Source organism: Papio anubis, chromosome 7 (genome assembly GCF_008728515.1).
Source record: "Papio anubis isolate 15944 chromosome 7, Panubis1.0, whole genome shotgun sequence".
NCBI lineage: Eukaryota > Metazoa > Chordata > Mammalia > Primates > Cercopithecidae > Papio > Papio anubis.
Genome location: NC_044982.1, coordinates 132,483,873 through 132,497,702, shown reverse-complemented (window position 1 = coordinate 132,497,702; position 13,830 = coordinate 132,483,873). Strand labels below are relative to the sequence as shown.

General features: G+C 39.1%; 1 protein-coding gene across 1 annotated transcript in view; it reads right to left on the bottom strand.

Annotated features, from left to right (window-relative positions):
• The window catches only part of LOC101016432 (NEDD4 E3 ubiquitin protein ligase), a 167,811-nt gene that overhangs the window by 96,484 nt on the left and 57,497 nt on the right, over positions 1-13,830 (bottom strand). Inside the window, exon 5 of the mRNA XM_021940594.2 lies at positions 3,079-3,132. Coding sequence (XP_021796286.1) covers positions 3,079-3,132 — 54 coding nt within the window. The remainder of the gene's footprint in view (positions 1-3,078; positions 3,133-13,830) is intronic.

Genomic DNA, 13,830 nt, shown 5'->3' with positions numbered 1-13,830 from the left:
GTGCTGGGATTACAGGCGTTACAGTATCTTGATTAATGTATTTTGTTTTTTTTCCTTTAGTTAAAAGTTTTAAAAATTTTATTTGTCATATTTATCCATCTATAAATATAGATGTTAATATCAAAGGCAATGCTTTTTTCTTCCAACCTATCATGACGCACTTTATAGTATTATATACACAGTAAACGCTCAAGAAATGTTCATTTGCTGATCAGTGTTTGACAAACAGCCGTTCTGGCCATTAAGAAAGAGTCACACCAATACTAAAGTTACTAGCAAAATGGACCAGACTACATCTGTGTGGAAAGCACAGATGTGAGCTGTCCCTCCTTGTAGACAACATGCAAATAATGCAAATAAAATAGTTCACCAATAATACACCCAATGATAAGGCAGAATTCACATCGGTATCAGTGGCAACAGGAAAAATAACAGTAATACCATGATCTGGCAATTCAACTCTAAAATGTATCTCTTAGAGATACACTCAGACATGTACATACGGAGACATAAAAATGTTTATCAATTGGTAAGAGCAACATACTGGAAATAACACTAATAACACTAATATTAAGGAAGTTAAATACATAAATTATAGCATTATGATATTTTCAGAGTATAGAAGATTATGCATCATTGAAAGGTGTCATCACAGATCTCACAAATACAACGTTAAGCAAAAAAGCGTATCAGAGGAATGCCTACAGAGATATACTATTTTTATAAATTAAAAAATATGCAAAATAAACAAGGTGGGTTTTTGTTTTTTGGAGATAGAGTTTTGCTCTTGTCACCTAGGCTGGAGTGCAATGGTGTGATCTTGGCTCACTGCAACCTCCGCCTCCTGGGTTCGAGCAAGTCTCCCACCTCAGCCTCCCCAGTAGCTGGGACTACACGTGCCCACCATCACGCCCGACTAATTTTGTATTTTTAGTAGAGACAGAGTTTTGCCATGTTGGCCAGCCTGGTCTTGAACTCCTGACCTCAGGTGATCCACCTGCCTCGGCCTCCCAAAGTGCTGGGATTACAGGCATGAGCAACCATGCCTGGCCAACAACAATGTCTTTTTTAGGGATATGTATGTGTATATATGTGATAAAAGTATTTTAAAAAGCAAAGAATGCTAAATACAAAATTGAGGACAGTGGCTACTAGTGGAGGAAGAAAAGGAGATGCCACTAAGGAGGGATCTAGGGAGGGTTTCAAAGATTTTGGTAATGTTCTAGTTCTTAAGCTGAGTAATAAGTGTGTATATACATAGTTGTCTTATTATTTAAATATTTATATTATGTGGGCTTTTTTGTATGTATATTTCATGATTTAAAAACAAAACACACACAAAACTCCACCAGTATGAAGTTTAATTTGTTTCCATCTAGAAGGGACCAGCCTGGCCAACATGGTGAAACCCCATCTCTACTAAAAATACAAAAATAAGCTGGGCAAGGAGGCGGATGCCTGTAATCCCAGCTACTTAGAAGGCTGAGGCAGGAGAATCGCTTGAACCCGGGAAGCAGAGGTTGCAGTGACCTGAGATTGCGCCACTGCACTCCAGTCTAGGCAACAGAGTGTGACTCTGTCAAAAAATAATAATAATAAATAAAGGAAAACAGATCTATAGAGACAGAGGGGAGAAAAAAGGAAAACATTTTATATTCTTTTAAAAAAAGCAAAAACACAGAAAACAAATAGCTCTGTAACTAACCATATTCGATAATCAAATCAGCAACATCTGTCACTCAGCCTTAAAAATCAGATTACCAGGCTGGGCATGGCGGCTCACGCCTGTAATCCCAGCACTTTGGGAGGCAGAGGCAGGTGGATCACGAGGTCAGGAGATCAGGACCCTCCTGGCCAACATGGTGAAACCCCATCTCTACTAAAATACAAAAAAATTAGCCAGGTGTGGTGGCATGCGCCTGTGGTCCCAGCTACTAGGGAGGCTGAGGCAGGGGAACTGCATGAACCCTGGAGGCGGAGGTTGCAGTGAGCTGAGACTGAGCCACTGTGCTCCCGCCTGGCAACAGAGCGAGACTCCAACTCAAAAAAAAAAAAAAAAAAAAAATTAGATTGCCAGCCAGTGAGAGTCTTCTTCGGCAGCAATAATGTACTTTTGCTTACTATGATGTTTACTAAAGATTTCATTGGCAAAATCTTTAGTTGCTAGTATAATTATCATTTCTTGAGGGCAAAAAACATGAATGTAGTTTAACACTAAAAACAGACTTTTTTTTTTTTTTTTTTAAAAAGCTAGTTTCTTTGTTAGCTAAAAAATGAACAAAACTGTTTAATTTTTCTGGTGCTTGTAACTGATAAGCTTCGCACACGTAACACTGTTTGTATACTTACCTGTTCAAATCTTACAGGTTTAAAATATAAATGTAAGCCGCTAAGAAGAGGGTTTGAGATTGGATCCTCAGAGACAACATTAGGAAAAGAATAGGACTTTAAGATAGTCTTTAGGAATTCAGAAATCAGAACAATCATTTTATAAAAAGAACATCATGTTTAACTTTGCTTTTTGCTTCTGTAAGAGCTGGCCATCCTTGAGAAAACTTTATTTGCTCATTCCTTATCAGTGTAAAAAGGACAGATTTCCTCTGTAGAAGAGTGGGGATGAGAGAGTGGATAGGATGTCCATTGGATACGGGTAACCCTAAGAAAGACCACTGTAGTAAGGAGGCACAACTGAAGGATACTCTGGGCGAAGATTCCCAGTGCCATGGACTTGGAACCAGGGGTCATGGACGAGTGAGAGGGAAGACAGGACGAAGAGGTTGATTTTCTGTCCTTTCCTGTCACAAGAGGTCTTCAGTAAGACCTTATAATATGTCGGCAATCAGAAGAGGTGCTTGGGAGGAGAATGGAAAGGGAGAGAGTAGCACCAGGAGGAAGAAAACAAGTTCTATCTCCCTCACCATTTTGCCCAGAGTCTCCATAACCACCCACAACCCATCTCTCAAATCCCAGATTGCCTACCCACTTCCCCTGGCTGCTGAAACGTACCCTTACTTCACGTACCCTTTCTCCTGAAACGTACCCTTACTTCATATTTCACACAAGCACAATATAACTTACCAATCGATTTTCGTCAAATACTTCAAAAAGAAGCCGGTGCTGCTGAGGATGAACCTAAGTAAGAAAAACACAATCTTTATTTAAAAACAAGTAAACATCAACCCACAGACACTGAGAAATAAATGCTTAAAGATGTTGCCATTTGATTGAGTGCAGTGGCTCATGCCTGTAATCCCAGCACTCTGGGAGGCTGAGGTGGGTGGATCACCTGAGGTCAGGAGTTCAAGACCAGCCTGGCCAACATGGTGAAACCCTGTCTCTACTAAAAATACAAAAATGAGCCAGGTGTGGTGGCATGTGCCTGTAGTCCCATCTACTTGGGAGGCTGAGGCAGGAGAATCGCTTCAACCTGGGAGGTGGTGATGGCAGTGAGCCAAGATTATGCCATTGCACTCCAGCCTGGGCGACATAGAGAGACTCCATCTCCAGAAAAACAAAACAAAACAAACAAACAAAAATATGTTGCCATTTGCTAATGCCTATTATTTGGAATGTATTTTAAATTACATGAAATAAGAGCAGACTAGTCATGTGTCACTCATTTTCTAGTAGTTTCACAATTACAACAAAGTGAATTTGGTTGTTTATTTTTCAGATTTTTCTAATAGAATGAAAGGAAGTAAAAGAAAATTTCAAAAGATTACTTAAATGTTTGCAAACGCTTAAAAATACAGACTAGATTTTTACATCTTATGATCAGTTTTATTTTCTTGCTATTTATCAGTGTAGAGTGACCCAAAGTGGACATTTATTTTTCAGAAACTAGTGTTGTGAATTCTTTTATTATTGACTTAATAAAATCACATGTTGCTTTTACTATATAAAGTACATAGCAGTCAAAAGTATACACTGAGTTTTCACTTAAGGTTTAAATTTTGTAGCACATGAATAAAAATTACAAGCAATATTTTATTTCTCAAAGCCAATGCTTTCATTCTTGTAGGAATGTTTCAATATCAAAATAAAAATCTATGTGACATCAAATAGAAAGGCAATCTTTAATACTTTTTGTGTACCAGAGTTTAAAATGAAGAAAGCATATTCATATTTATGTTGATTTTCCCCTACAATACATATATTATATTGTACACTGTGATATCTTAAAACATTGGTGTACATGTCAAAAGTATTGACAGAAAAAAGTCCTATACTTGTGACAAAGATTTCTGGATACCTAACTCAGTGTCTACTTTTCCTTCGAGAACATAATCCTAGTTTTACCTACAGCCACATTCCCAGGCTTACCACACTGCACACCTCTTGAGGAAACCATTAATTTTTGAAAACTGAAGTACAATATATATTCAGTGAAGTATAAAGTATACTAATGTTGGGATGAGGAAGAAAAAAGTATACTAATCTTAACTATACAGCTTGATAACTTTTTACATATGTATATTGTATCATATAAAATATGCATATGTAAAAATACGTATACATAAAAATACATATACATACTATGTATATGATACATATGTATATATATTAAACCCAGATAAAGATATTGAATAATCTGTTCTATTTTATATATATTTTTTGTGAATGGTGCTCTCTGGAATTGTTTAACATGGAGACCCTGAATATGCCTATCTAGAAACTTATCCCTTGTACCTAGGGGCAACCAATGAAGCCAACCTAGTGCCAGTCACTCCTCGGGAGAGCTTTTCAGAGGTGGCTGACTCAGCTGGGAGAGATGTCCCTTTTGCCCCTTGCATTTATCTTTCCTGTCTGAAATTGTGGTTAGGATAGCTGGCATTCCTGCAGCCATATTGTGACCATGGAGTAACTGAGGATAGACATGCCAAACATAAGGCTAGACATCATGGGGATGGAAAAATAGTGTTAAGACAGCTAGATGTGCTGGTTCACACCTGTAATCCCAGCACTCCCAGGCTGAGGTGCGAGGATCACTTGAGCCCAGGAGTTGGAGACCAGCCTGAGTATCATAGGGAGACCATCTCTACAAAAATAACAAAAATTAGCTGGATGTCATGGCACATGCCCAGCTGCTCAGGAAGCTGAGGCAGGAGAATCGTTTGAACCTGGGAGGCAGAGGTTGCAGCGAGCCGAGATCGCACCACTGCACTCCAGCCTGGAAAACAGAGTGCAAAACTGTCCCTCCCCTACCACCAAAAAAAGGGTGGGCACGGTGGCTCATGCCTGTAATCCCAGCACTTAAGGAGGCCAAGGCAGGCAGATCACTTGAGTTCAGGAGTCTGTAACCAGCCTAGCCAACCGGGCGAAACGCTGTCTCTACTAAAAACACAAAAATTAGCTGGGTGTGGTGGCAGGCACCTGTAATCCCAGCTAGTTGGGAAGCTGAGGCAGGAGAATCACTTGAACCTGGGGCACAGAGGTTGCAGTGAGCCAAGATCGCGCCACTGCACTGTCCAGCCTGGGCATCAGAGTGAGACCACGTCTCAAAAAATGAAAAGAAAAGAAAAAATAGTGTAAGACAATTTTTTTCAAAGAAGATGTAGAAGAACTTTTGAGGAGATGTAACTGAGCTGAGACTTGAAAGATGGGAAGAGTTTAAATGAGAAGGTATAGAGAACATGCACGGCAAAGTCACATGAGGAAAGAAGACATGGGGGCAGAATGAGCATGCTCTAAGGAAATGAGACTGCTTTTTTTTTTTTTTTTTTTTTTTTTTGAGATAGAGTCTCACTCTGTCACCCAGGCTGGAGTGCAGTGGCGCGATCACAGCTCAGTGCAACCACACTCAAGCAATCCTCCCACCTCAGCCTCCTGAGGGTCTACAGGCATGCACTACCACGCTCGGCTAATTTTTTAATATTTTTTGTAGAGGCAAGGTCTCACTGTGTTGCCTAGACTGATCCTGAACTCCTGGCCTCAAGTGATCCTCCCGTCATGGCCTCACAAGAATATTTCTGTATTAGAGACTGGCAAGAAAAGTTTGGTTAGTTAGGGTAAAGCCAGGGTGGGACACTGACATCCAGAAGAAGAGTTAAGACTTGATTGGTAGGGGGACCAAAGCAGTTTTAAAAGGAGACATGACATAATTTAGGTCACATCTGAAGATTATTTTGTCAGTGATGCACAAAATGAATTGGGCTGGAGAGAGACCCTGGTGTCTACAGGAGCTGGAGCCCTAGTAACTCAGGCATGGAGTCAGTAGAGCTTTGCTCAGGATGGCCCCAGTGGGAATAGGGAGGGAGACAGGGCTATAGAAACCATTTTGAGGAAGAACCTCCAAAGCATCAATGTCTATCAAAATACCTAGCAGACACTGCCGATGTTTAATGAATATTGCTAAGAAACTAACCTGCTGTCCTGGTTCAGACTGTAATTAACAGGTCGTAAAAGGATTCACTACCTCAACTATCTTTTTTTTTCCCCCCTCACTCTGTTGCCCTGGCTGGAATACAACAGTGCAATCTCAACTCACTGCAACCTCCGTCTCCTGGGTTCAAGCGATTTTCCTGCCTCGACCTTCCAAGTAGCTGGGAATACAGGGGCGTGCCACCAGGCCTGCCTAATTTTTTGTAATTTTTTTTTTAGTAGAGACAGGGTTTCACCATGTTGGCCAGGCTGGTCTCGAACCCCTGACCTCAGGTGATCCACCCACCTCGGCCTCCCAAAGTGCTGGGATTACAAGCATGAGCCATCAGGCCTGGCCTATCTTATCTTTTTAATCTATCTTTCTTACTGTAATTGGAGTGACTTACCTAGAAGACATTTAGGCCATCTTTACACCCTACTTCAAAGTTGTCCCCAGTGGTCTAAATAACAAAATCCAAACACCTGAGTATGGAATGATCCTTCATGATCTGAGTCCGATTTGCCTTTCTGGCCTTGTGTCCTATAAATGTCCCCTTGCCCAACCAAATATATATCTACCCTATACTGTAATCGCACTGGAAACTCACTACTAACTGCTTCTTGCATTTTCTGATTGGTACTTCTGTGCACGTTAAGGTCTATCCACTTGCAACACCTTCTCCACTCTACACGTCTACATTGTGCTCATCATTCAAGCCCAGCTCAAATGCCAACCTCTCCCTAGAGCCTGACCTCCCCATTCACTACTACTCCTGTTTTCAAAGTAGGTGATCAGACTTACCGCATTTTTTTCTTTTTATTAAAGTTAATTGGGTATATGTGTGATATCTCCCTACCGAATTATAAACACCACAAATGACTTATTCATGTTGCTTTTTGTATTTCAGAAGCACATAATAAATGTAAAAATACAGTTTAAAATGTGTAGTGAGAATACTAAGTAAAAATTAGCAATCTGAACATAAACACTTATCTTCTTTCTTGGGAGATTCTATTTAAATCGTAGGCAATAGTTTGTAAAAGACATAAAACCATTACAGCAAAGAAGATGAGAGGGCCATCAGCAGCCGAGCAATTTCAACAGTCACCTAGCAGACGGATGAAGCGGGGATGGAAGTGATGATGGATGGCAGAGGAAGCTGAAAACCACCAAAAGAACAGAGTGTCAAAGCAAAAGGGGCAACTACCCTAATGACAGAATGTCTCAAATACCACCTTTGCCTCTGGATGGTACATGTACACACACGCATGAGCACGCGTGCACACATACCCTCTTATTAGAGATCTTCTCTTTATGTCTATTTTCAGGAGGAGATTTAATGAAAATATAAGCATCAGATTTTTTTCCTTTTTTTAAAAAATTTATTTTAGTTTTGGGAGTACATGTACAAGTTGGTTCTATAGATAACCTGTGTGTCGTGGGGGTTTGTTGTACATATTATTTAATCACCCAGGTAATAAGCATAGTGCCCAACAGGTAGCTTTTCTATCCTCACCCTCCTCCTGTCCTCTACCCTCAAGCAGGCCCCGGTGTCTATTGTTCCCTTCTTTGTATCCATGCATACTCATGTTTAACTTCCATTTATAAGTGAGAACATGTAGTGGTTGGTTTTCTGTTCCTGTAAGCATCAGTTTTAATATATAAAATATAAATGGTAACTAAAAATGTAACATGTAATAGTTAAATGTTTATGCATTTTACCTAGAGAAACAACAGATGATTTTTCTATTTTATTACTGTTAAGTATGACTAGATTACCAGAGATCAAGAACGTACAAATTAGAAAAACTGTCCTCAAAGGAAAAAGAGATAATTTAGGAAACAAAAGAAAAGGGTTTTAAAAACTATTAAGGAGTATCCTTAGAAACATTTAGGAATGTCTTGCATCCATAAAACAAAAACAAGATATTAAAAAAGGGAACTGGAAAACAAAAAAGGTGCTGGAATGAAAAATGACTGTTGAATTAAAATAGAAGTGCTTTAAGAAAAATTTGTGGAAATCTCCCCAAAGGTAAAATAAAAAGCTAGGTTGAAGGGAAATGAGTGAAAATAAAAAAGAGGATTTTTTGAACAGATTCAGGGAAAGAATTAACCCCTAACGCCCTAAAAAAGAGGTTGGGCAAATTATGGCTTGTGTGCTAAATCCAGCCAGCAATCTACTTTTTAATTTAATGGCTCACAAGATAAGAACATTTTTTATATTTTTAAATGGTTACATTTCAGATAGATATATAAATACCTATACCATAACCTTGATTTTGCCTCCCAACCTACAACACCCAAAATATTTTACTATCTGGCCCTTTAAGAAAAAGTTCACTGACCCTTGTTCTAGACAATCACTGTATGTTATCTATTAACTTCTCTCATGTATCTAGAATAGCACTTGTTAAGATGAGCCTTGGAAGATGTGAGAAAGTAGTTACTCAAACCATTTTCTGATTCTGTGGTTCACATGAGGAATTCTGATTGAGAAGAACAGAAAATCACTCTAGGTGACCTTCCACTCAACTAGCTGGAATCCCCAAATGATCATACAAACAGAGGGAAGAAAATCATTAAAGAAATTATTCACACAGTTTCCAGAGTTGAAGAGAAACAGTATTCATTAGACTGAAATGCTTACTGATATGGTTTGGCTGTGTCCCCACCCAAATCTCACAGGAATTATAATAATCCGCATGTGTCAAGGGCCGGGCCAGGTGGAGATAACTGAATCACTGGGGTGGTTTCCCCCATACTGCTCTCCTGGTAATGAATAAGTCTCACGAGATCTGATGGTTTTAAAAATGGGAGTTCCCCTGCACACACTCTCTTGCCTGCTACCATGTATGATATGCCTTTGCTTCTCCTTTGCCTTCTGCCATGATTGTGAGGCCTCCCCAGCCATGTGGAACTGTGAGTCCATTAAACTTCTTTCCTTTATAAATTATCCAGTCTTGGGTATGTCTTTACTAGCAGCATCAGAATGGACTAATCCACTTACCAAAGGCCTAACACAATGGATTTAAAAAACTGTACATACAAGGCACATCACTGTGAAATTTTAAAACACTGCCATAAAAATAATTATTAAAATTTTTCAGAGAAAGAGAAGGAAAGAGGGAGAAAAAAGGAACAAGTATCGTATCTTTCAACAGAAATATAAAATACAACTGTAAAAGATGATAAAGCAATGTCTTCAAATTTCTGAGGAAAAATTATGTTTACACAAGAATCCTATGAATGGCCAAACGTAAGTTGGCTATTTATTCATCTATCATAGTCGGAAATCGACTTGGAACATGCATGCATGAGCTTTTTAATAATATGGGAAATATGATCAGAGTAACAAACAGAAAGAGTTAAAAAGTGGGTAGCAGGAACAGGAGGGAAGACAGAGCACCAGAATTTGTTGTTTTTCATTATAAGCCCTTTTATACTATCTCATTTTAAAACTGTGCAAATTCTTTCAAAAGATTTTTTAAATTTATTAAAGATAGAAGTACAACTATAATCACAAAAAACAGAGTTTACAAGATGATATTTTAAGAAAAGGTAAAAGCAGAAAAAAAATTAAAAATATCAGCGATAGACTTACTGAAAAAAAGGATAACTATATTAGTCTATAAATGCATAAAACAACAGAGGAAAAAAGTTGCCAAAAGAGGATCCAATTTTCCAAAAAGAAAAAAGGTGCTGATAAGTATATGATTCTATTGTGTTCATAAAGAACCTGAAGCAATATTCCTGAAAATTCTGCCAGTGGTTGTGGGAACAAACAATACAGGTACATCTTTAAAATAGCTTTACCAGCTATAATGCACATAGCATACACTCATCCCTTTGAAGTATACAATTCAATAGTTTTCAATATATTCAGAGAATGTGCAACCATCATCACAATTTTAGCACATTTTTACAATTACAAAATGAAACCTTGGGTCTTTTAATAGATACTCTTCATTTTCCCTCAACCTTCCCAGGAAACCACTAATCTACTTTCTGTCTCCATAGATTTGCCTATTTTGGACATTTAATGTAAGCTGAATCATATAATATATGGTCTTTTGTAATTGGCTTCTGATATGGTTTGACTGTGTCCCCACCCAAATCTCATCTTGAATTGTAGTTCCCATAATCCCTATGTGTAGTGGGAGGGACCTGGTGGGAGGTAATTGAATCCTGGGGGTGGTTACCTTCATGCTGTTCTCGTGATAGTGAGTGAGTTCTCATAAGATCTGATGGCTTTACCCGCATTGGCAAGACAATCCTAAGCAAAAAGAACAAAGCTGGAGGCATCACACTACCTGACTTCAAACTATACTACAAGGCTACAGTAATCAAAACAGCATGGTACTGGTAGCAAAACAGAGATATAGACCAACAGAACAGAATAGAGCCCTCGGAAATAATACCACACATCTACAACCATCTGATCTTTGACAAACCTGACAAAAACAAGAAATGGGGAAAGGATTCCCTATTTAATAAATGGTGCTGGGAAAACTGGCTAGCCATATGTAGAAAACTGAAACTGGACCTCTTCCTTGCACCTCATACAAAAGTTAACTCAAGATGGATTAAAGACTTAAATATTAGACCTAAAACCATAAAAACCCTAGAAGAAAACCTAGGCAATACCACTGAGGCCATAGGCATGGGCAAGGACTTCATGACTAAAACAGCAAAAGCAATGGCAACAAAGCGAAAATTGACAAATAGGATCTAATTAAACTAAAGAGCTTCTGCACAGCAAAAGAAACTACCATCAGACTGAACAGGCAACCTATAGAATGGGAGAAAATTTTTACAATCTACCCATCTGACAAAGGGCTAATATCCAGAATCTACAAAGAACTTAAACAAATGTACAAGAAAAAAAAACAAAAACCCCATCAAAAAGTGGGCAAAGGATATGAACAGACACTTCTCAAAAGAAGACATTTCTGCAGCCAACAGACACATGAAAAAATGCTCATCATCACTGGCCATCAGAGAAATACAAATCAAAACCTCAATGAGATACCATCTCACACCAGTCAGAATGGCAATCATTGAAAATTCAGGAAACAACAGGTGCTGGAGAGGATGTGGAGAAATAGGAATGCTTTTACACTATTGGTGGGACCGTAAACTAGTTCAACCATTGTGGAAGACAGTGTGGCGATTCCTCAAGGATCTAGAACTAGAAATACCATCTGACCCAGCCATCCCATGATGGGCATATACCCAAAGGATTATAAATCATGCTGCTATAAAGACATATGCACACGTATGTTTATTGTGGCACTATTTACAATAGCAAAGACTTGGAACCAACCCAAATGTCCATCAATGATAGACTGGATTAAGAAAATGTGACACATATACATCATGGAATACTATGCAGCCATAAAAAAGGAGGAGTTCATGTCCTTTGTAGAGACATGGATGAAGCTGGAAACCATCATTCTGAGAAAACTGTCTCAAGCACAGAAAATCAAACACCGCGTGTTCTCACTTATAGGTGGGAATTGAACAATGAGAACACTTGGACACAGGGTGCAGAACATCACACACTGGGGCCTGTCGTGGGGTGGGGGGAGGGGGGAAGGATAGCATTAGGAGATATACCTAGAGTAAATGATGAGTTAATGGGTGCAGCACACCAACATGGCACATGTATACATATGTAACAAACCTGCACGTTGTGCACATGTACCCTAGAACTTAAAGTATATAAAAAAAAAATCTGATGGCTTTATAAGGGGGTTTTCACCTTTTTCTTGACACTTCTACTTGCTGCTGCCATGTGAAGAGGGATGTGTTTGCTTCCCCTTCTACCATGATTGTAAGTTGTTTTATTGTTTGTTTGTTTTGTTCTGTTTTTGTTTTTGAGATGGAGTCCCACTCTGTCTCCCAGGCTGGAGTGCAGTAGCGCCATCTCGGCTCACTGCAAGCTCTGCCTCCCGGGTTCACGCCATTCTCCTGCCTCAGCCTCCCGAGTAGATGGGATTATAGGCGCCCGCCACTACGCTCGGCTAATTTTTTGTATTTTCAGTAGAGACGGGTTTTCACCGTATTAGCCAGGATGGTCTCCATCTCCTGACCTCGTGATCCGCCCCACTCGGCCTCCCAAACTGCTGAAATTACAGGTGTGAGCCATCAGGCCCGGCCCCATGACTGTAAGTTTTTTGAGGCCTTCCCAGCCATGCTGAACTGTGAGTCAATTAAAACTTTTTCCTTTATAAATCACCCAGTCTTGGCTGGAGGCAGTGGCTCATGCCTGTAATCCCAGCACTTTGGGAGGCTGAGGCAGGCAGATCACCTGAGGTCAGGAGTTCGAGACCATTCTGGCCAACATGGTGAAACCCTGTCTCTACTAAAAATACCAAATTAGTTGGATGTGGTGGCACGCACCTACAATCCCAGCTACTTGGGAGGCTGAGACAAGAGAATTGCTTGAACCCAGGAGGCAGAGGTTGCAGTGAGCCAAAATTGCGCCACTACATTCCAGTCTGGGCAACAAGAGTGAAACTCTGCTTCAAAATAATGATAATAATGATAATTAAAAATAAATAAATTACCCAGTCTCAGGCATATCTTATGAGCAGTGTGAGAATGGGCTAATACAGCTTCTTTCACTTATAATGTTTTCAAGGTTCATCCACGCTGTAACTTGTATCAGTACTTCATCCCTTTTTATGGATGAATAATATTTCATTATATGTGTATATCTCATTTCGTTATCAGTTGATGGACACTGTGCTGTTTCCAATTTTTGACTATTATGAATAATGCTGCTATGAACATTGGTGCACAAGTTTTCTGTGCATATGTTTTAAGAACACTGTAAAATAAAAAGTATAAAAAATTAAATGAATTAGACAAGTATTTTCATAAGCATAAAACAATATATGAATAGAAAGTATTCCAGCATTTTAATTTATATGTTTTATGTCTTTCCACTTTATTTCTTTATGCAAATAATTATCTCTAATCAACAAATATAAAAATAAATTGTAAATATATGGCCACAGACAAAAAACCAAAACAGTAAAAAAGGATATATAGTGAATTATACATCTCTGTGTTACCTTTGTCCCACCCCCAGAGCAAATACTATAAACAGTTTCTTAGGTCCTTCCAGAATTATTTTCTAAAAATACTAGCATATAAGAAAGTATTTAAAAATTTTTCTGGTTTTACACAAATAGTATAATTCCTATATACAATTTTCTGCATTTTTCTTTTTCTTTTTTTTTTTTTGAGATGGAATTTCACTCTATTGCCCAGGCTGGAGTGCAGTGGCACAATATCGGCTCACTGCAACCTCTGCCACCCGGGTTTAACCGATTCTCCTGCCTCAGCCTCCCAAGTAGCTGTGATTATAGGCGCCCACCACCACGCCTGGCTAATTTTGTATTTTTAGTAGAGACGGGGTTTCACCATGTTGGCCAGACTGGTCTTGAACTCCTGGCCTCAGG